The sequence below is a fragment of the Sebastes umbrosus genome, chromosome 2 (assembly GCF_015220745.1).
Source record: "Sebastes umbrosus isolate fSebUmb1 chromosome 2, fSebUmb1.pri, whole genome shotgun sequence".
In the NCBI taxonomy this organism is placed as follows: domain Eukaryota; kingdom Metazoa; phylum Chordata; class Actinopteri; order Perciformes; family Sebastidae; genus Sebastes; species Sebastes umbrosus.
In genome coordinates this window covers 8,582,780-8,606,812 of record NC_051270.1, presented here as the reverse complement: position 1 = coordinate 8,606,812, position 24,033 = coordinate 8,582,780, and the positions used below count along the sequence as shown (strand labels likewise).

General features: G+C 39.9%; 1 protein-coding gene across 9 annotated transcripts in view; it reads right to left on the bottom strand.

Moving 5' to 3' along the window:
• The window catches only part of ntrk3b (neurotrophic tyrosine kinase, receptor, type 3b), a 291,028-nt gene that overhangs the window by 108,990 nt on the left and 158,005 nt on the right, over positions 1 to 24,033 (bottom strand). For all 9 annotated transcript variants that reach the window (XM_037795125.1, XM_037795134.1, XM_037795110.1 and 6 more), the window contains 3 exons: positions 7,230 to 7,384; positions 6,612 to 6,754; positions 2,625 to 2,766 (listed from right to left, as the gene is read on the bottom strand). In XM_037795125.1, the coding sequence (XP_037651053.1) occupies positions 2,625 to 2,766; positions 6,612 to 6,754; positions 7,230 to 7,384 (440 nt within the window). The remainder of the gene's footprint in view (positions 1 to 2,624; positions 2,767 to 6,611; positions 6,755 to 7,229; positions 7,385 to 24,033) is intronic.

Genomic DNA, 24,033 nt, shown 5'->3' with positions numbered 1-24,033 from the left:
GTGGATTGATTTTTATGGTTTTTAGGTTGTTTAATCATTTTTATTATCAGGTATTGTCTTATTTATTGTTGTATTTATCTATTGTACTATTTATACGTTTTAAGGGCTGAGAAAAAGCCAGGGTAAAATGCATTTCATTGCATTTTACTGTACATTGTACTTTTAAATGCATATGACAAATAAACTTGAAACTTGAATTGATGATATTTCTGTTATTGCACGATTGATGGAAGTTGTTAGTCAATACAGATGTTCACACTACATTCATTATTATACACTATTACTTATCCCTGGACTAATCCTTACTGACCCCACATTTACTCAAGAGCAAACAACATGACAACATAGCATTTTTAGCCTCACTAGCAGCATGGCTCTAGGAGAGACAATATCGGTCTGCCAGTCCACCACTTTGGTCAAGACCAGAATATCTGACTCGTCCTCCAGCGCCACCATGAGGTTGACATATTTGGCATTTAGATAAGTGTCTTGACAACTATTGGATGGATTGCTATGGAATTTAATTGGTATAGACATTCAAGTTCCCCTCTAATTGGAATACATTTCATCATTAGGTCAAAATTTACATTTATCCAATACTTTGGTTTTAGTTGCTACGCTAATGACATCTCCATCAGCCTCAGCTGCACTTTGTATTTACTAATTAGCAAATGTTGGCATGCTAACACGCTAAACTAAGATGATGATATGGTAAACATTATACTTGCTTTCAGTGGTGGAAGAAGTATTCAGATATTTTACTTGAGTAAAAGTAGCAATACTAATATACTGTATATACACTACAGTGTAAAAATATTCAGTTACAAGTAAAAGTCCTACATTCAAATTTGACTTCAGTAAAAGTAGAAAAGTATCAGCATCTTAAAGTACTAAACTTAAAAGTACTCATTATGCATTATGTACAATATTTGCATCTGAAATGTGGTGGAGTAGAAGTATAAAGTAGCATAAAATGGAAATACTCGAGTAAAGTACAAGTAACTCAAAATTGTACTTAAAGCTGAAGTAGGTAGAATTGCAGCAAATATGATTAAAAAAAGTTATATTTATAAAACGGTCACTAAATCCTGACAGTAGTGCATGAGACATGTAATATGAAAAAGATCATGTTTCACTGTGTCCTCCGGTGCTCCTAATGTCGTCTAGAAGATTTCACATAACGGAGGAAAACAACCAATCAGAGCCGAGCTGGAGCCTGTCGTCTCTGAGCAGCTGTCAATCACTCTGATCAAACGGTCAAACTAGGCAGCGCTGATCAAATATGAATCAATATTTTGTCACTGAAATTAGAAAGTTTGTGACCCGGCAGCAATGTTGAGATCAGTTGAGCAAACTTTCTCATTTTACAGCTAAACAGTACACTACAAGATGTTTCTGAAAACATTTTATGCGAGAAATAGGCATTACAATAACGGAATATTGATTAATATTTGATCAGCGCTGCCTGGTTTGATCACTTGATCAGAGTTTGCGAGTGATTGACAGCTGCTTCCGTTGAATGAACAGCCAATAGAAACGCTCTCTCTCTGAAATGACCTGTGATTGGTTAAAGTCTCCCATCAGGGGCTAGATTTCTTAAAGCCTGAAAACAGAGCCAAGAGGAGGTGCAGAAGTCTAGTTATCTCTCAGAACACTTTAAAGGTTATTGTGGAATTTTTGCCCAAAGATGCCAAAACATATTCTGCCTATAGCAGGTATAAATTCAGTATTTGAGTAAATGTACTTAGTTACATTCCACCACTGCTTGCTCATCATCTGCATGAGCATCGTTATCGTGGACATGTCTGGTGTTAGCATTTAGCTCAAAACACTGCTGTGCCTGTAGTACAGCCTCACAGAGCTGCGTGGTTTTAGACTCTTAGTTGAAAGAATATCAACATCTCTTTTAATTTTGATAAAGCCTTGAGCAAAATATAACAGTATGAAAGCTTGATTTAATTACAGAAATGTGCAAATGACCGCAGTAACCTACAATGTGACATCCCAGAAATTGAGTACCCAGAATCAATTATTAACCCAGGGTTTAAATAAAACTACTGGCATTAGTCAAACCAAGGGCTGTTATTAATTTTAAACCCAAGCTAACATTTCCCTTCAACTGGAGATACAAAGTGTTCTACTTGGTCGTCAAGCATGATTATTTTGTTTTATTTATTCCATAGGTGTCCTGGTTATATTACTCTAGTGTGTTCACACCTTGGGCAAAGATACTGAATTATCTAGATTAGGAGATTAATTAAATGCATTAGTAAGAATAAGCATATATTTTATGTCAGCGTACCAACCTTCACATAACACATGGGCAGCATTAACATGAATTCTGAATCTTAAAGCAATACAGAGTTTTACTCATTTCAAGGGAATCTTATTAATATGCAAATTTAAGCAACAAGGTACACAAGGTAGAAGCAGGTAATCTATAAGAAGGAACCTGAAGTTTACATTTGAAATGCGCGTCATTGGCCGAGAGTTACTCTGTCCTCTAGGGGCTTAAAACTTAGCTTTCAACTCACTCCTGTCACCCTCCCCCCCCCCCCTCCCCCACCCCCGCGGTGCATGGCCAGAGTTTCCCCGGATTGAATCATAGGAGAAATCCCACTCACATTGTACGTTGAGCTGGATGGAGGAGTTGGTCATCCCCACCACGTTCTCTGCAATGCAGGTCAGCTGGAAGTTGTTGTCATCTCGGCTGATGTTGGAAAGAGTCAAGTTGATAGAGTGGATGTTCGGCCAGTACACGTTGGACTGGGGAAAGACAATGAGAAACACAGACGGAGAAAATAAAGACGTGTAGGTATGTGAAGGATATACAGAACAGCATATATAGTTATATTACTAGGGGTTTAAATATTCAATTAATACATTTAAATTAAAGTTAATTATTGATTGATTGAATTAAATAGAATAAAGTGAAGGAGTACACGCTACAAGTGGGAATTAATCAGTGCTGTGATCTGGTCTGAACTTATTACAGTAGGGCTAGAATTGCAGCAAGAAGGTGTGATATATTGTAAATTTTGGCACTAATGTAACTAACTGTTTCACAACTTTCCACCTTTAGATAGCTAAATACAATGCATCCCTTCTCGCCTTCAGTTGGCCAGGTTCCCCAACGCTTCACTCATCCTGATGAGCTACAGTATCCGTCCACCCTAAAACATCAAGCCTGAGGCTGAGGTGACTTTCATCTGTAAAGTCACCGCGAGCATTAAAGACAGTGATGACAAACACGGCCACACAGCGTGTTCAGACACACGCTGTTCCTCGTCGTCTTGCTGTTTATCTCTGCTGTTGTTATTGCTGTGACGTCCCCGGGGCCTGGGTTAGCCGGCTCACTGTGGGTTCAATCCGGGCCTCTCATAGTCTTGCTACACTAGTTTATTTAACACGGGGGTAGATCATCATGGTAAGCTATGCTGCACAGATAATCAGAGAGCAACAAAGCAGCTGTTTTTCATATGTGAATAAGAGAGGAAGCTTGACTTGGTTGTTGATGATGATATGACACAAGCTTGGATTTTTTTAAAGTTCTTCAAAAGCAGGCTTAATATGTATCTGGAGCTGTTGTCATAGCAACAAGTCCGAAAGCCCAGACCTGCAAAGGTAATTCACAGATAGCTGGATCGTGATGGTGAGTTTTTCAGGTTAAAAAGGTCTTTACGCACCGAGGACCCGACGAATAAATGCCATTAAAATTATTCATACCGGCAGTGATGCGAATTTGCGACACTTTTTCAATAAAATCTTTGAATAGATTCGTGCAGGCAGAGGACAAAACCGTGATAATGACCCAGAGCAGCGTCTGGCAGTCTGTCTGAGGTTAATTGTTGTATAGACTAAAATACTGTAAGCTATTTTAGTTTCCTTTTAGCAAAATGCTCTGAGTGTATTTGCCTCTGGTAAACAGTTACGCGATGGATGTGAATAGGGCTTTTATTGTGAAAGGTAAGAATAGAAGAAGTGGATCTGGTATGTGCTGCCTTTTGTCAAGGTTGAAAGGAGTAATAAAGTTTGATATCTTGGTTCGGAAAAATATATTGACGTGCGAATTAATCACATGAAAAAAAACACTCTCAGTGCGTAAAGGCCTTATGTCCCATAAAGGAACTTTTCAGATACAGTATGATATGATATATGTATGATTTTAGATGGGAGTATGCAGGCTTTTAGAATCAAAATCTGTTGGTGTAATTATCACAACTATTATGCACAATGAAGCACACAATAAAATACAACAGGTACACTTAAAAAAAGAACCAATCCATATTTAGTTTTGGATAATATGAGCAAAAAGACACATTGTTTAAAGACCAAGGGACAGCAAGTTGTCAGAGGTATGAATATTATCTCCGAGCCACCAGGTGGGCCATTAGTGGTGTTATGATCAATGCTCAACACAATGTTTTGCTCTCACATTTGTGAGAACCTTTCTAATAGACCAAACTAATAGTGTAAACATCATCACTCATAGTGTAACCGGATTCACTCACAATAACTGACTGCATGAATAATGGGATTGTGGAAACATTGTGGAGTGCATTATACAGCACAATAACAACAATAACAATACAGGACCAGTGTATAGAGTCAAATGAATGTCCCCTGGTGCATGATGGAAGGTTTCCCAACACACATACTGTACCCCAGGTAATTGCAAACACATGATCAGCACTCAGCCAATCATATTACAGTGTTGATCTTGTTTGATTCCCTAATAAAGTTGCTTTTATGTCAAAATAAGAGCATTCTGTTATTCAAGACACCTTTATCAAAGAGACACAAATCAATCCTGTGACTGCGTTCACAAAATTGGCTGGATGGGAATTAATAGATAGATGAAAGGTAGGCATGTAGACAGTCACTACTTCTTACTTTCACATATAAAACATATGTTAATCTTATACAATAGATTGTTGAAGATTAAACCAGTGGTTCCCACTGATTTGGGCTTATGATAAAACAGTGACCACATGGGGTCCCTTGTCATGTTTCAGATCTATTTGATTTCCGAATAATAAAATGTTTGTCCTCTAAACTTCACAGATAGTTTCATTTGAATAACTGTTCGAGACCCAAAGAGGTCAAATTATCCAATATTTCAAAGTGATGAACATGAATATAAATTTGTGTAGTGGAAGCTTTTTTATTTTTTCTTTCCTGTCCCATTAATCATCTCATCACCCCTTTAAGATTTATCTCGTGACCCTTTGCAAGGGCCTGACCTCGAGAGTAAATTTAATTTTAATACAGTAGTTGAAAAACTAGCTCCACCTCAACCGGTTACATTGTCACATCAGTATTAACAATCTAAATATGTAATATATAATCGGCCATAGGGGCCATTTATTCCATTTATTCACAGCGAGTATATTTAACTGATAATACTTCTGTACTTTTACTTAAAGGGTGTGTCCATTATTTTGGGGGTTTTGGAGGTTTTTATATTATTCTGTAGCGTCCCAGTGGTGATCCTAACAGTATGTATTCTAATCCAAACATTCAAATTTTGGTCAAAGTAGGTATGTTTCAGCATCAAAATGCTATTTTCCCAAGCCCTTCTAAAAACATTTTCCCACCTGACCTGACATACAGTAGGTTTCTGCATGATGACGCTGCTACATGTAAAGTATACAATATATAAATCCTTATGGCCAGCGTATTACATACAGTAACTTAGATGGCGGTCTACATGCTCCCAGTTTGGAGACAGGAGTATCGGCACGGAAGCTAAGCAATGTACTGGTCTGGACGCCACGTTAGTTCGGATCCAAAAGTCACACAATAACACAAACTAACTAACCGATTAATGCAACGGCAGACCAGCATGTTCTCATGTTCTATGACGTAAAAGTGCTGTTTTTGTAACTGTAGTCTGGTGGCTTTGACGACCGTGATATAATGGCTGCAGTTCCCCGTCGGAAAGGGCTGTCTGACGGCAAGGTAAAGCTGTGAAAATATTCTAAATATAGTGTACACTTAAAATACTAATGATTTTTTTTAGGTGGCTAAAATAAGTTTTTTGGCTGCTCCCATCCACAGCCGTTTTACCTCGCCGTCAACGGGGAACTGAAGCCGTTATATCGCTCTCTTCAAAGCCACCAGACTGCATTCTGAAAAGCAGTAATTTTACCTTGCAGAACGCGGGAGTATTTTAGCACAGCTAACTTTGACTCAGCTAGCGCTAGCGTTCACATTATTCATATTGATCAGCTTACTTTGGTAACCTATGTCACTGCTTTTTCCTAACGGCTGAGTGCGCTTTCCATTTGAAAAACCTGCAGAATGCAGATGGACCTGCCCTTTAAGTTTTTCCTATCACAGAGTCATTTTACACTATTGGGCTGCTGATAATAAGATGTTAGCCTGGATGGAAGTAACATGTAACTGTGAAGCGTGTCTTTCCATCACCAGTGTTTGACTTAGTGACATCAAGGGAGCTAATGGTCCATAAAAAGGAAATGGTTTGGGATATTTTGGCATTCTGTCATTTCTTCAGCGTCATTTTGTCGCTGCAAAGTCATAAAAGCATAATGATAACAGTGAATTCACAGCTGTTTCTACATGTGTGTGTGTGTGTGTGTGTGTCTGACCAGGTGTGTGTTGATGGAGTGCAGGCCGCCGACAGTCCAGTCCACCTCGGGCAGCGGCGATCCGGATCCATTGCAGCTCACCGTCACGTTGTCGCCCTCCATCACTAGCACGCTGCTGTGGCTCACGCTGATCTCTGGTAAGTCTGAAAACACACACACACACACGTGCAAATACACACACAGTGTAAGTCCATGTTAGCACACACCCGTCACTGCCTGTGTCTACATATTTTCACACATCAAATCAATTAATCACGTTTCATTAATGTAACAAAATTAGGACAAAGAAGGCAATGGAACGAACCCTCACACGCACACACACAAACTAGATGTCACAGGGATGAGTCACCAGCGGGAGATAATACTGCAGAGTCTACAGCCTCTGTCAGAATCAACGCACAGCTCCTCACATCAGATTCACCCTCTGAACTCTGTCACACCTCCTCCCCTTCCCATCTCCACTTGTCTCCCTGCTCCTCTTCTCCATCCTCTATTTCACCTTTAACCCTTTCTCCTTTTCACTCGTTTGCACTCCCCCTTACCCCATCCCTCCCGCAGCCTCTTTCAATTTTAAAATGCAGATCACACCCTCCATCCTTCCCTTCCTCCTCCTCTTACCACAGTTGTGGATGTACATGTTGTGCAGTCGTATCTTGGAGGCTCCGTTCCTGCAGTACAGCTGCTGTGTGTGGAGCATGGCCTCTCCTCTCTGCTGCCACAGCTGGACCCAGCGGATATCACAGCCGCAGTCAAACACCACACCTTCCAGGCGCCTAGAAAGACAATTAAGAAACAACATAATCAACAATGACACCAGTCTAAACACTAAGGATGTAACACTGTCTTATCTGTTTAACCGGTTTATGTCACATACATATCTGGGGCCGTATTGCATGAGTTAACCTAAAACTGAAGGTTATGTATATAATATGAATTGTAAAGTCGGTCTGACATGTCCATGCTAAAATTGAGAAAGCTGTTGACAAAACATGTGTCATAATAGCTCATTGGCCATATTGAAGCTGAAGAAACTGTCTAAATACGATGAGTTATGTCTATAAAAAAAAGTTGTGTTGTATGTTGTAATTGTGAATTCCTTTACACACATACCAACCAGCTAACAAACAACAGACAACAAACACATTCCACACTGGTATCTCATGAAAACACACAGATAATGGAATCCGTGAGACTGGTATAACAACAACAAGCTGCTTTCAGTTCATATCTTCAAATATTACTGTAGCAGTGACACAGCAGTCTACAACTGAAGGCAATAACCCTCTTCAACAACAACAACAACAAGAACGATAATATTTAGCATGACAGCAAGCCAAGTTTTCTAAATGCGGAATTCAGATCCCAGTATTTCCTGGGAATTTTCCTCAAAATATGGAAGATTTTCTGGCATGTGTGTGCTGGTATGTCTGTGTGCACGTGTGTTTAAGTTCTGAAGACGATCAAATCCAATCCTCATTAACGCTACAACACAACACCATAGCTATGAGCCCACCTTCAAGTGTCATTGTTATTGTAAAATAACTTTAAAAATCATTTTTCATGCTAAAATGGCAGCCTACAGTTCAGCTGTGTGGTGAAATATTTTAGTGAGAACAAAACAGAATGAAAAAAAACAAAAAACTGTAAAGGCAGTTCTACGGTCTAAATCTTGATTATTTTGATCAATATTGATATCACGATTATTTATCATGATTATTCATTAATTTTAGCGACAACATGTTTTTTATTGCACTGTCACATTAAAATAAAAAGAGCACGGCTTTTGCTTCCATGCTGTGCTACATTCCTGCTAATGTGCAAATTAGGTCCGCACGATGTTGGAAAAAAACTGACATGACTGGCAATATTTCTTTTTTTCTGCAATATGAAAAAATACAAGAATATTCACCCTATTTGTTAGCTACATTTTAAAGTTAAATGCTTCAATCGGGTGCGCTTTTAGAGCAAAATTAGCAACATTAAGAGGCTAGATAATCAATTTTATGCTCTCAATTTAATCATAAACACATTGATTGTATAGATAACATCCATCCCCAAAAGTGAAGCCAAAACATCTCGTAGCCAGCTGGTGGCTAGCTGTTTGTTTAGGAAGCGCTTGATTTGATATGCAGCAGAGTTTTCTAAGTAAGAGCACGCATTTTAAATGTCATTATTACACGGCTGTGTTGAATACTCAATTCTGATTGGTCAATCACGGCGTTCTGCGGACTGTAATTTCTTTATAAGAGACCGTTGCTATGTATAACAGACCGTTGCTATGGGCGCAGTTCTGATGTCGGACTCTGGCGGACCGTGTCAAAATATTGATTTCTTAAGTAAGTAGCAGTGTAATAAGCGGGAGGGTGTACAGCTAGCAGGTCATTGTTGTGAAAGAATCCCCTTCAGGGCGATGAGAGACCCCTCCGCGTCAGGTTGCAGCATCGCCCTGTCGGGGATTGTTTCACAACATGACTGGCTCGCTGTACATTATCCCTTATATATCGCAGGCGATCATGTTCATTCAATTGTGAGAAGCCAAAATCGTGATCGCGATTAATATTGGATTAAATGTGCCGTCCTATCTCTAAATCAGATGTTCAACATGTGAAACGTCACGTACATAGACAGATGTTATAACTACACATCCAACATTTCTTCAAACTTCCAACATAACATGCCGGAATTAATGTAATCCTTTTCTACCATTCCACTCTGCTCTGGTTTGGTGAAGTGAAGTGAAAACACAATGTAAATGCAGTGTGATTATCAGGCTAACAGCAGCCAGACAGACAGGCAGGTATGCATGCAGAGCTGAGGTGAGGTGTGTGAGCTATTCATTCAGGTTTTAGGAGCAGTGCCCCAGGCGGGATGCGCATACATATTATGCAGCAGGATAAAGACACACATTCTGAATTTCTACAGTGAATAAAAGATTCTAGGAAATATTGGGTTTGGGAGTCCTCCCACAAGAATATTTAAGGATTTTTGACTTAAAACTCAACATCATTTTGGACCATTATTATTACTATAGATGACTCCCAAAAGGTTAAAGACGAAACTAGGTGTAGTTTTTAATAAATATTTTATTATTAACACATATCAAAGCCTTCTTCTGAACATTTAATTCTTCTGGAAATGTTTGAACTAAAAAAGCAGATTCAGAAAACTTTTAAATAATGTTTTATTAATTATATTTATTCCGCCGTGCCTTCCCGTGCGTCCACTGGTCCAGATGCTCTCCACATTATTTCTATCTTCATACAGCTTATGCGGTGCGGCGCAAAAACACTGGTGCTGCGCTGTATACATTGTGAATCGCCCAGAGAACCTGATATGGAGAGGGCAGAACAGAGTACCGGCAGCTTTTGAGAAGTGTTGGTGTGCAAGAAAAGTCACGGTACACCAGGAGTAAAACGTGTCAGTGAGTACCGGCCCACTAAAGCACTGTATTTTTTAAATCTAATTTCATGAAATTGTCATAGTATAAAGATCACACTGACATATGCATAAAATCTGAGTAAAAAAGTTTACTTTCTTTTATGTAATCAGAAAAGTTGGATCTGCATTTATCACAGTCCCTGTAACATCCAACATTATATTATTACTTTTTGTGCAATCTGATCCCGCTGTCTGCCACGAATCTCTGCATGTAAACTATTAATCAAAAATCAATAATGTTTTTGAGAACAGATACAGTTTCACAAAACATCATATTATAATATGTTCTTACATCCCTACTTGTAACCACTCAGATGTATTAAAATTGATAATGTTAAAAGGGGATCTGAGGTGTTTTTCTTCCAGCTCAGAAATAGTTTCCTTTTAAGAGGAATTGATGTTCTACAACCATGGAAAAATATCAGAAAATCTGACTGAAAACCATTTCATGTTTCATTATCTGCAGTTCTGTGCTTAAAATCTAACTTTATTTATGGCGAGAAACCCCAGAAAAACCAGGACAGAATTATATGTTCTTGGGAAGTTTGAATTTTAAAGTCACAGGTGAACCTTATGTCTAGTCTTTAGGAGATGAGATGAACTTCAATCTGCTGCTACCGCCAAGCTGTGCATCCACTTCTCCATTAGCAACAGCAAGAAAGGAAGCAATAACAATCTTCAGCTGCATGAAAAGCAACATTACATACGACGCTCTCAAGCTTATTAGCACCATTCTTCACAAAATCAATGATATCAATACAATTAACAGTGTCAATATTAAAACTAATCAAGCGACTGCTCATCATACAAAACCCCCTGGCCTGTATGACGGCCACCACAGGTGCATTTCAATATAGTTGGATTTATTCAAATCAACAGACCAGAAGAAAAACAATGAAGGCCAGCGCAGCGACATTCAAATGTGAGAAGGTCAAAGGTCACAGCAGTGTTCAGGCTATCAGTCTCAGGCTGTATTAGCGGCAGGCAGGTATCATTAGGCTCCTCTGTGCATACATTTCATCCTCACAGCAGTGTGCAGTGGGAGAGTCACATTATTCTACATTGTACGCCACCTCTGCATTTTGCATATGTCCAATTTGGAGGCTGTGATTGGCCAATTTTGTCAAGATGAATGCCTGTCCAAACGTCCTTGACAGAGGTCAATATGATATTGCAGAAAGCATGAATAATGTATGCGGTACATCCACCATACCTTATAAAGTAATGAGAATAGATTTCCGCGGGTGGATCTCGCTTACTATCAGGTGCTCACTGGATCTGATACTGTAGTTAGAGCACATCACTATATGGCAGCAGACTCATTGAGCTAACAAGGAAGGTACACAATACTATCCAATAATATCCATCCTTATCTCTTTAATACCTGCAAAAAAATAATCTTATTATCTTATCTCTTATTCTGTACAGATGCATTCTGATTGCAGACAGTTTTGGATTTAGTTTTTTTTTACCTTTCATGCCAATACAAATGATTAAAGTCAAAATCTATAACTCAAATAAATTGCACATCTGCTCTTCTACGTGTGCATTTATTTCAGTATATTATGTAGGAAAAACAACCAATAAGATCAAATCTAAGGGAGAACATACTCATTGTGCCTTTGTGTCTTCAATTGCAGCAATTTGTGCTTTGATTACAGAACCTTCATTAGCCAAGAAAAGCATTTTTCTTTTCTGATGAATGTTTCCATCCAAGATGAAAAGAAACTTAATGGTATTTTTGAATGGAGGAAATTTAAATGACAACAAATGCAGCACAGATATTTTCTTTAGAACGGGTCACACAGCCCATTAGCATGACTATTTTTCAGCTATTATCTCAGGCAGAATGTAGACAACTCTAGCTATAATAACCGTCTCTGCTCTCGTACATTTCTTTTCTCTTTTCTTTTGGAAATTATGCTGGGAACGACGTCACTGAGTTGACCGCGTTCCCGAACAAGTCGGAAAACTTAATGGGGTTAGCTCCAGGTTAGCAATGCCAGTTAATAACAACGCGCGTTACATTACACCTGTATTTTGTGCATACAAGCACCGTATCATGTAGGTAACATGCACACAGATAGAAGTTGTACAGTACTGTGTGTACGACTGATTTAATGAGACACAAATGAAACAAAAGTGCTAATAAACAGTATATTACTACAGCTTTTTTACTGCTGAGCAGCCATCTTGGATTTTGAAGTTGGTGTTGGTGTTGGTGAGCTTCGTCCGAAATTTCCGAGTCGGAAATCCGACTTCAGGGGGCGTTCCAATTAGAATTTCCGACTGGGAACTCGGAAATTACGATTTCCCATTTAAAATGGGAAGCAGCATTATGACCCGAGATATCAAGCATTACCATTTTATTTCCCAACATGAAGGTCCAGATGGTTTCAAAGGCCTCTCCACACTAACAGTTGGAGTAAAAGTTGGAAGTGTGATGGAGAGATAGAGAATCTCTCATAAATCTTTATTAATTTTGTTGGCCTAAAATTAATCAAATTTAAATATATATATAGATATTCAGTCTAAAAATGCTGGAATCAGCCTAATTAATTAACTAACTAGTTTTGTATTGTTTACTACTTACAGAACACTTGACTTCTATATAGATGTTTTATTTCTTATTTTATTGTTGGTCATTGGTGCTTTTTATATATTTATTAGGGCTGTCAATCGATTAAAATATTTAAATGAATAACACATTTTTATCTCTTCATAATGTACGTTAAAGGGAGATTTTTCATGTATTTAATGCTCTTGTCAACATGGGAGTGGGCAAATATGCTTGCTTTATGCAAATGTATGTATATATTTATTATTAGAAGTCAATTAACAACACAAAACAATGACAAATATTGTCCAGAAACCCTCACAGGTACTGCATTTAGCATGAACAATATGCTCCAATCATAACATGGCAAACTGCAGCTCAACAGGCAACAACAGCTGTCAGTGTGACTATGACTATGACTATGACTATGCCTTGCCCCAAACTGCATGTGATTATCATAAAGTGGGCATGTCTGTAAAGGGGAGACTCGTGGGTACACATAGAGCCCATTTTCATTCACACATCTTGAGGTCAGAGGTCAAGGGACCCCTTTGAAAATGGCCATGCCAGTTTTTAAAACCTCCGCTGTATAGCACAGAGGGGTTCAGGTAGCTCCCTCCCTCCGTGCGGAAGAGAATTCTCCCGTTAAAGGTTTTCATTTAATGCTGAGCAAGTTGAACCACAAGGGATCAAAGCTCACCAGAGCAAGGCAGCCCAGGATTTCCCCCCTTTATACTGTAATTATGTTAATTGTTAATAAGAACCACCACCTCCATACATTACCCACTATCCCTCTGGGCAGAGCTGATCAGGGCCAACATGCAGCTGCACAGATACAGAAAAAAGCTGAAAATAGCACTTAAATAAAAAACCTTGCAACCCTTCATTTCAAATGTGTGCCCAGTCTATATACTACAGTAACACTGTTGTGATTTTACACTTCCACCGGCTACAAGACAAACAAAAGAAGAAGAATAAAACAGCAAACTGACAGCTGGAGGTTGATAAATGTCTGGAGGAGAGCAGATTAGACTTTGAAAAGAACAAAAGCAAACAGCAGTGTGACCCCAGATCCAGAGAGCTAACAGCATGATGTTCCCTTGAAGCTGGCTAACGATCCACCCCGCTACTCCAGAGGAGAGGTAATGATCACCACCGGAGGCTGTTTTTCTGAGAAATATACACACAGGTGCTTTGGCTGAGGAGCCGTGGATCACAGGCAACGATAAGCTATATACCGCATTGTTGCTCGCGCGCTTTGATCTCAGCTTGAATGCACTGCTTCCTCTCCTTATGCTGTTGTCGGGGAATTATTTGAGGTTTTTTAAATCCTGTGTGTTTAATAAATCGCCTTATTTACCACGAGGCTACTGATCTTGGGTGTGACTGTTCGTTGTATTTCCTGTGATGCCTGGCTTTGTGGTAATTCAGCAGATAGAAGTGTAGTTAGTTGCTCTAGATGCTCTGCTCGTCACATTGTTAGTCACTTCTACTACAACATCCACATGTTAATAAGAGACCATGTATCTGTGAATCTGTCCCTGAATAAACCAGCTTTATTTCCTTTATTAAGGAGTATTTCATTAGCTAACTGTGTCATGTGGGGTGACGTTCAGGACAGTAACTCATTCAAAAGCCAAGGTCAGTGGTATTTTTTGACTTTGAAAGTGACTTTCCCTTTAATTTTCTCCAACACTGTACAGTAAAATTTCTTCAGATTTTATGTTGTTATTCTCAATGTCATTCTGAACAGGGTTCCTTTGGGATTTCAGAAAACCTCTTAATCTTTTTTTTTTTTCACGAGAGTTCAAATATGAAGATATATTCTATGTCTTACAATAAATTTTGACTTTGATGTGACTTTTCCTTTAATTTTCTCCAAAACTGTACAGTAGAATTACCTTTATAACAGTCAAGGGCATTCTGAACAGAAATCCATTGGGATTTTCAGCTAACCAAAGAGGGAATTTTCTATTCACTACCATGTGTATTTACAGCGGAAGCAAATTCATATTATCTAGTTTTTTGTTTTTTTTTCAAAATAATGCAGCCTATAGTCAAATGACTCCACATGTTGTAAGATATACAGAAAAAACATCCATTTCTAACTAGGAACCCATTGTAATTTATTTTAGGAAGACTACAGACACCATTTTTACACATGACTTCATCAAATGATGTGCAATATAATATCGCTTCATTAGGTATGCAACATGTGAGAATTCATTGCAGTTTGCCTTGTATAACAAGTCTTATTTTGCTGCTCACAGCACCAGTATCGTAATTGCACGAGTAGATGCATGACAAAATCCAAACGGCTGCTGTGTCATGTCTGAAACTTAATTAAGATTGTCAGCTAAAAAAAGCCACACCGAAAATGTCATAATATTATACAGGACTTAGTTGAAAACAAGCCTCACATTTTGAGTTAGAAAAATAAGATGGTGTGTATTAAGGAAAGCCCGTGAACCGGCGACAGGGTCAGACCCAAGGATCCCTGATGCACGTGGGGAGGGAAGGCTGGTTCCTGTTGTCCGATCCAATAGAAAAGCTACAGTAGCTCAAATTGCTGAAAAAGTTAATGCTGGTTCTGATAGAAAGGTGTCAGAACACACAGTGCATTGTAGTTTGTTGCGTATGGAGCTGCGTAGCCGCAGACCGGTCAGGGTGCGCATGCTGTCCTAATGTTATGGCTGATCGGTGTATACTCTGCTCTTCCAGTTACAGAAGCTCTCTGAGACGCATCAATACAGACAGTGTAAAGCTTCTTGCCTGTATTAGTGTTAAGTCCTGTCACTTTCGTTTAATGACGGGTCAGACCACACACGCCTCAGTCTTTTAGCATTTAATCATGTATGTAGCCATCATGTGCATATTTAAAGACCCTTCTTCTTTTAAAAGAAAAAGTCAGCTGGAGGCAGAATTATCAACCAACTTGCAAAGTTTAAGCATTAGCATTAGTTTGCACTAGCTAGTCATCATTTCAGCTGACAAAATCCACGGTCTTTGGCTAGAAATGAGAGGCCTGCTTTTGTTTGCTTTTGTGTGAAATCGAAGATCCATTGTTTAAAAAAATCACTTAATTTCGAGTGGTAAATCTGCCACCATTCTCATTGTAAACTATATACGGTATGTGCTGTAGTGGAGGGAAGATTGACAGGTGTAGCAACAGTAACTAAGGGCGGTGCTTATGGAACAGTCAACTCTTTCTATTTGATGGTATATTGAATTGTATTTTGTCGCCTGTTTTTAATCATAATCTATTTTTTGTCTCCATCTTTGATGCAAAGCACTCATTAATGTTGTGTTTCCGAACGGCCCTTCCCATAGATCACTTGTCAATCAAAAAGTGAGGCCAGTAGTTATTATTATTATTATAACGTGGAAAAGAGATAATCTAGCTGTCACGCCATCAGATTGGCTTCAAGAGTCTTAAAGCAGCTGATTGACAGTCTGACATCTATTCAAAGGCAATAGGCTGAATAACTAGATGTAGCCATGAACTGGTCATATTTGTTACTGCCTGTTTGCTAAATCACTGCTTCGAAGTTGCTCTTCTTCTGTCAGCAGTGTTAAATTATGTTCGGTTTTCATTGTACAGCAGGAGTTGGAGAGATTAGAGGTTTGAGAAAGAATAGTATAAATCAATCAGGGGGAATAAATGCGGAAAAAGCGGAGAGTTGACACAACCGATGTCAAATTTAATACTCTTCTCGTCAGCAAGAGCTTTTACAACATAAGCGTTTTCCCCCTGATCCTGCTAAATTTGCTAAACAGTTGCTTTTACCACACCGCGCTAAGTGTGTATCATTGCTTCACCACACTCCCTGGCTGTCGCTGGACCCGCTCCATCATTCTCACGCTGTATCTTCTGCTTGTGTCATGGGTAAAGCAGTCTGCTGCAAATAAATAAATCACCGTTTTGTCCCATCATTGCTTTTCTGTAAGGTTGCAGCCACTTGGCCAGTCAGCGTCCCTGCAGGCTCTCTCACCGTCTGACTTTTTTTTCTTCCCCTCTTTCTTTTTTTTACGGCTGTATTTGTCTGAGGAGCCAGACCTGATTTTGGCTTATCGACAACACCACCTGCACTGCAATCATGTAGAGGAGAGGGGACACCCGGGTCAGGTCAGCGAAGGCTCCAGGTAGGAAAATTGGACAAAGTGAGCGGGAGCTTCAGGCAATTTCTTCTTCAGAGTCAAAGATTTTTAGCAGGGACACTTCAGTCACTTACTTACTTTTGGTGGCTATTTTTAGAGGATTGATGTTTTTAGAGGACCTATACGTGTGTATTTGTATTGTATATTCAGGATGGATGGATGATTGATATGTGTACTATCTATTTATAATCTGACATCATGTCATGAACAATTTTCATTGTATTTAAAGGATAATTGTGACTTTACTGCTTTTGTAATGTGTATTTTGTCACACTATAATTAAGTTTAGCATACCTTTTAAAACAAAATACAAACCAGTCATCCTCTATGAGCCTGTTAAGCCCAATAGGGCAGCAAGTAGCTCTCGAAAAGAGTAACTACTCAAAAGCTGCTTTGTTGCCATATCGCAGGAGAAGGCTCTACTTTCACGCCAATGCAAAGCTGGCAGACAGAGGCACAGATATGGTGATACGTTTTTTTGCCTGCTGAGGCAATATCTTATCACAAATACACAGAGAAATGTTTGTGGCTTTAGTTACATTTTCCGAATCCACATAGATGTATCTAGAGCATAAAGAGTATCTTAAAGGTGCAGTGTGTATGGATCTGGCAGTATCTAGCGGTGAGGTGAGGAGATTGCAACCAACTGAAGCCTCCCCCGTGTGCCAAGCGTGTTGGAGAGCTACCGTGGCTGACGCCAAAATGCAAATGGCCCTCTCTAGAGCCATTTGGAGCCAAGCCAGTGCATAGAGTGTGTCTGTATGTGGGAGGTGAGTGGTGAAGCAGGAGAGACAGAGCGGCGGCGACAGAAGGGAGTAACGTTATCAACTCCGGCCAAAGCGGGAAGTTAACAGTGTTTGGTTTGTCCGTTCTGGGCTACTGTAGAAACATGGCGGTGCAACATGGTGGACTCCGTGGAGAGAGAACCCGCTCCCAATGTAGATATAAACGTCTCATTCTGAGGTAACGAAAACACGATTCTTATTATCAGGTGATTATACACTAAAGAAAACATACTTATTAAAATGATATTCCATTTCTGATAATACATCCCCCTAATTGTAACACATTGTTCCTTTAACACACTCAATAGTAATCATATCAAGAGGTAGAGAGTAGAAGATTAAGGATATATCAACCATACATCAAAATACAATTTCTAATGTGATTAAGGCAGAGCGTGAGCTAGGTTAGAATAATGGGTGATTCTTAACCATAATGCCATCCACTGCTGCTTGTACATGATGGAAGGCCGTACTTTACAGCTGATTACATCTTATTCATGCCATAATATATAGTCTCTACTTCTATGTGTTGTGCATGTCTAAAGCCCTGCACAATTCAAGTGAAAGGGATTATTATGGGGAGTTATCGTTTTTTTTCTTTACCAATTATTTTACTAAACAAAAAGTGTGGTTCTCGACAACGCTGCAAGCAGCACTCTCTGGGCCAAGCAATCGGACCGCTCCAATCGGGCCGCTCCAATCGGCCACGTGCTCCAAGTGGCCATGTGCTCCGAATGGGCACGCACTTCGAACGTGCATGCACCCCAACAACGCTGCAAGTGGTAATACCGGGAGCCAAGCAATCGGCCCGTTCCGAACAGGCACTACTCTAGTTGCTCTTAAAGTCCCTGTGAAATGAAAAATACATGTTCCCAGTTTTAATCCTGTGTCCCTGTGGTTCATTTACCTCTTGTTACATGACAAAAAATCAGTATCAGTATTTTTACATCAAAATCCCTGTCTCTTCTCTTCTTGTAAACGGTTTCAAATGTTTGATCACTCGGGGGCATTTACAAAAATTCATCCAATCAAACGAGACTTTGGGCGACTCACTAGCCAATCGTTTGTGGATCGAATCGATGTACATTCTTTGATCGAAGTAGCTAAGAGAGCAATTTTGAGAGAGACAGGAAGAGATGTGATTTTGGATACCAGTGGATACCATTTCCAAAACAATATGGCTGAGGTCTAATCTCATTCAAGGGAAGCTTTACTGATTTTCAACCGACTTTATTTCCCTGCAGCGCGGCAGTACATGCAGTGAACGTCCACCGGATGATGAACGACTGGTGGAGTTTTGCCGGTGGGTGAGCCGGGGGCTCTGGGTGCCGTTCATCTGCATGTACTGTCCTGCCCACGATGCGGTAACGTTACCACACGGTCGGTTGAAAATTGGCAAATTTTCCATTTCATCAATCCCTTGTCTTCCGCCTGATCTAACAACCGGTGAGGGAAGGGTGTGTGTGTGTGGAGCCAAGAGTACTCTGCTCTGTAGCTCCTAACTCCGTATAAAGCTAAACTCCAAGCCCGCCAACTTTTTAGTGTCCATATCAAATGTGAATCATTTGATTTAAATCCCTCCTGTAACTGTACATCGCTCAAATATTCTGTTTCACTGTGAGATACGTCTCAGTACAGTAGTTAGAGACGCTCTAACTTCTGTTTCATGTGGACTTTAAAGGGAAAGGCCTTGTATTCGCATTTGTACTTGTAGTTGGCTGCTGTTTCTAAGGTTTCTTCCACATACAGTCTGGGTTTCAAGATAGTGACCTCTGCAATGTCTAGGCCACTGCTACTCCCAATTCAGTCTCTTCTACTGCATTTAACATTTTAATATTCCCTTTCCCTCTTGCAAATCAGTCTTTGATGTTTTTGAAGATTCAGTGTAAAGGTCATGTAATTTCAGTTAAATTTTGTCCAGGGAGCAATTGGATCCTAATAAAATGAAAGTTTAAATTTAGTAATTTACCTGTCATGAAGCCCTTGGAAATGTAATGTTTAATTCATCCTAATCCACTTGCAGTCATATCAGAAGATAACAGGTTTGATATATTCCTATTTCATCCATATTCAAAGAAAAATTCATTTTGCTCTAAGAGGCGTAAATGTTTGACTTTACGTCGGCCCCTGCTTCCCAGACAGCAGGGATTAAAGGAGCGCTAACGGAATAAAGGGATTCGGGATGCACATTGCCTCAGGCGGATCGCTTCAGTTGCTAAAGGAGGAGAATATTTTCCTCTTTTGGTGGACCAGGCAGAATGAGCTTCCTCGAAGACGCTGGTACCGGTGACTGCCGTTAACTTTGCTTCAAATAATCTCAAATAATATCACCCTGGTAGCCACAGCGGCACATTTAGCATATAGTCGCCCCATTCCCCCCTGCTGCTGTTCTCTGCTGGTTTGTGATTGGCTGGGCTGCTCACCACACTGCAGCAGCTCTGGTCCTCTGGCTAAAGGGCACACAAACAAAGAGGCAGAGCCGATTATCTGTGTCTCATCCAGAGGCAGCACACAGCAGACGTCTATTGTAAAGCTTCAATGTGATGTTGGGGCCTTTTCACAGGAGCCACAAAAGACTTGAGATTATTGAGATCTCACTGATAGCATTGTCATTGTCACTGATATTAAGATATTGCAGGGAGTGTGAAATATCTGTGCAACCAAGCTGCGAAACAAAGCAACTGTTTTGCAGCGACACTTCACGGGGCTTGATAAGGAGTGCCTGATAAGGGAAAAACAGACTTAATGCACAATGACTGATATCAAGTACTTCTTTCTCCTTGCTGTTGCCTCGTCATACAGGTTGACTGTTGTTCCCAAGTCTGATTATAATTGTGGAATCAGGTACAAGAATCAGCTCCTCAAAACCATAGAAAGCTTCACCTAAGACCACATCGTGAGTGAACACTGGACCACGCACTCAGTGGCTGGGCACTGAGTTTTGGGAGGTTTTTATATCATTCTGTAGCTTCCCAGTGTTCCTTATGTATTCATATCCCAACATTCAAATTTTGCTCTAAGTATGTATGTTTTAGCGTCAAAATGCTATTCTCCCAAGCTCTTCTAAAAGCTTTTTCCCATGTGACCTGACGTAGGTTTCTGCATGATGACGCTGCTACATGCACAGTATATATACATCCTTATACTCAGTGTATTAACGTTATATACAGTAACTTAGATGCAGGTCGACACCCCCCGGTTTAGAGAAGCAGACAGGAGTACCTGTATAGAAGATAAGCAATGTACCGCTGTAGACGCCACGTCAGTTCGGATCCAAAAGCCACACAATAACACAAATAAACTAACCGATCAATGCAGTAGTATACCAGCAACTCCCGTGTTCCTCGAGGTAAAATGTTGGTAAATGTTTTTGTGAATGTAGTCTGGTGGCTTTGAAGACAGCGATATAACAGCTTCAGTCCCCCGTCAGAAAGGGCTGTCTGACGGCGAGGTAAAGTGGTGAAAATATTCTAAATATAGTGTACACTTAAACTGATGTTGATTTTTTTTTTTTAGGTGACTAAAATACGTTTTTCTGCTGCACCTGTCCACAGCCGCTTTACCTCGCCGTCAGACAGCCCTTTCCGACAGTCCCTGAAGCCGTTACATTGCGGTCTTCAAGACCAGACCAAACTCCATTCACAAAACACGTCATTTTACCTCGCAGAACGCAGCAGTATACATACAACCCCCGAACTAACCCTTTCAGTTATTTCCAAACTTAGAACAGCTAACTTTGACTCAGCTTGTGCTAGCGTTCACATTATTCATAAACTTATTGAATAGCTTACTTTGGAAACCAACGTCACTGCTTTTTGCAACGGCTGAGTGGGCGTTTCCATTTGAAAAAAACAAAAACAGAACAGACACAGGTGGACCTGACCTTTAATAAAGAAGTCCTGCATTCATGTTAAAGTAGCTGAATAAATAATTCTTTAACGGTTACACACCATCGTTTTATTAGCATGCTAAAACATGTTTTACACCTAATTGATTATGTGTGAAGTAGCACTTGAAAGCAGGAAATGTAGCGTTTAATTCAAAACTTTGTCAATCACTACGCTTTGATGGAACTACGTGTTGTTTGATGGTGATTTTAGAAGGGCATCAGTATTTTTTTTTTAATCTTTTATGTATAACCTTTTTGATCATCATGTTTGATATGTACAACTAACCTCTTTTCTTATTAGTAAGAGACACAATACACTTTCCGGGCGCTGCACTGCGGCGAGCAGCAGCTCGGTTTGTTCAACAAGCTGTGGTAGGGCGACGTGCAACACAGGGTTGGGAGGATGTTGTGTTAACTTATATAAGCAATTCATACGGATGTGCCAAATACGTCTTATTTATTGAAAGCTCATGATCATGGGCTTTTGTTGTTGTCTCTGTGTTTTAATTGTGTCTACATAATGTTTATTGTTTACTGTGCTGTACCACACATTGCCCCTTTGGGGACCTTAAAGTCTAATTTCTATGTGCCACAGTGTGCTTTCCATCCCCCCGCCTTATTTTCATTTCTTTTATTTTCATTTTTCACAAAAAGTTGCAGAAGCAATTGGAGAGTAGCAGTGTAATAAAACAATGGACCTTAATGAAACATACAATGACTTAATCCATAAAAGCATGGTTATTTTAACACTTTTGAAAGGCGTACAGTATAATTCCAGGCTAAAAAAAACCTTTTCTACATTTCTTATTCATTGCAGGTCACTGTCACCGTGTTGCAGCTTTGAAATTGGTGCTCTTTCATTGTTAAAAAACATGAAATACAATTACAATAACAGCGCCTAGAGTGACTGAGATAACACGGTGTAGCGACAGCGTCATGGCAAAGGGCCATGCTCTCCTTTCGTCACATAAAACGGAAATTATTTCAGCCGGTTTGATCTTCCTCTATTTACATAATATCAGTGTGGTTCAGCAGCACGGGTGGGCACTTATCATTGATACCGCATTGTGTATTATTCTAATAATTAAAGGCAATAGCCACCCGGTGAGCGCGCTTCATTTGGCACGATTGAATGATTGGCACTTACCGAGCTAATATGGTTTGGGTGCGCACATAGAGACAGTGAAGAGAGTAATGATGTCAGGACCACGTTGCAGGCTCTGCCCATGATAGAGTGACTCATTTCCTATTAGCGAGGCCTGATTCCACATGGCCTCCTTCTTGCGCAACGCCTCGGCCCATGTCTGTGTCGCCACGCCACTCCGGCTGACACCTCTTAACCAAACATGCCGAATGGAATAGACAGAAACCCTCACTCCTCATCAGCATTCACTGGGAAACACGGGCATCACCCCGGCCCTGCTTTTCATGTAGAACAACAAAGACACCATTTGTACGCATCTAAAATGGTTGCTTAAGAAGAAATGGGATTGCAATCGTGCTCTGTGAGCTGCGATGGTGATTCAGTTAAGGAAGGATCCGCGTTAGTTATTTTAGTTTGTTGCATGGGATGTAGTCTGTTTAGGGATCTAAGGTCATTTAACTTCTGAACTCCAGTATTTATACTCTTCAGTATCATGCCCCTGATCTTGTTTTTCTTGTATAAAATGATAGCTGCACTATATAATATATTCAATGGTCAACAAATAACTGATTCATATGATCGGCATCTGACTCACAATACATCATTATGACTAAAAGTTGTGTCAATTCTTCCCTGTGGTATCGAAAATGGTAATGAATATCAATATTAATCAATATTTTTCAAGATATTGTATCGAAGTTAGAAATGTCAGTATTGTGACAACACTAAATGTAGGATGCTTTTACTTAGTAGTAAAAACGTGATTGAGAAAATAAGTTATAAAAGTTAAAAAGTTAAAGCTACATTTAACTTTTAAAAGAGAATTTTCACACCATGATATTGATGCGTGATATTGTGAAGTAAAAGATCTGAATACCTTTTCCAACACTAAATTAATTACATAACATAGTGTACACGTGGAAGCCGGGGATACAAAGCTTAGACTCTGCAGCGGCAGCAGCAATAAGAGGAGCTTAAGGCCAAACTAGCTTCTACAAAAGCAGAATTGGACAGCTGGTAAGACAACAAAAGTACAGAACTTGTACAATCCAGTGAAGAATGAAATTCACAACCCAATAACAGGCACAATGAGGGATTCAGAGGCCCATCTGCCTCTGATGAGGGCCCATAGTGAGATGACACTTGTGTAGCGCTGGTATGGGGTCCGCTGTGAATTGCTTGCTACACAGGATGGATAAGAATGAGCTTTCTGTAATATCGCCGGGTCCTGCTTTTTCCGAGAGATAACTTTTCCTCGGGATCATGACGGCGCAAGCTAAATGGCAAAAATGCAAAACTATACTGTCAGTGTAAGCAGGGCTTTCCCTCTGCTCCGCTGCCTGGAGTGTACAGCAGCAGGACTACCCCAGATCAGCATTGTGCCGTGCTCTCAGAGGACCTGCCCTGCTTCTACCTCTGAAAATAGCACAACAAGGAGGCCTGCTTGAAAT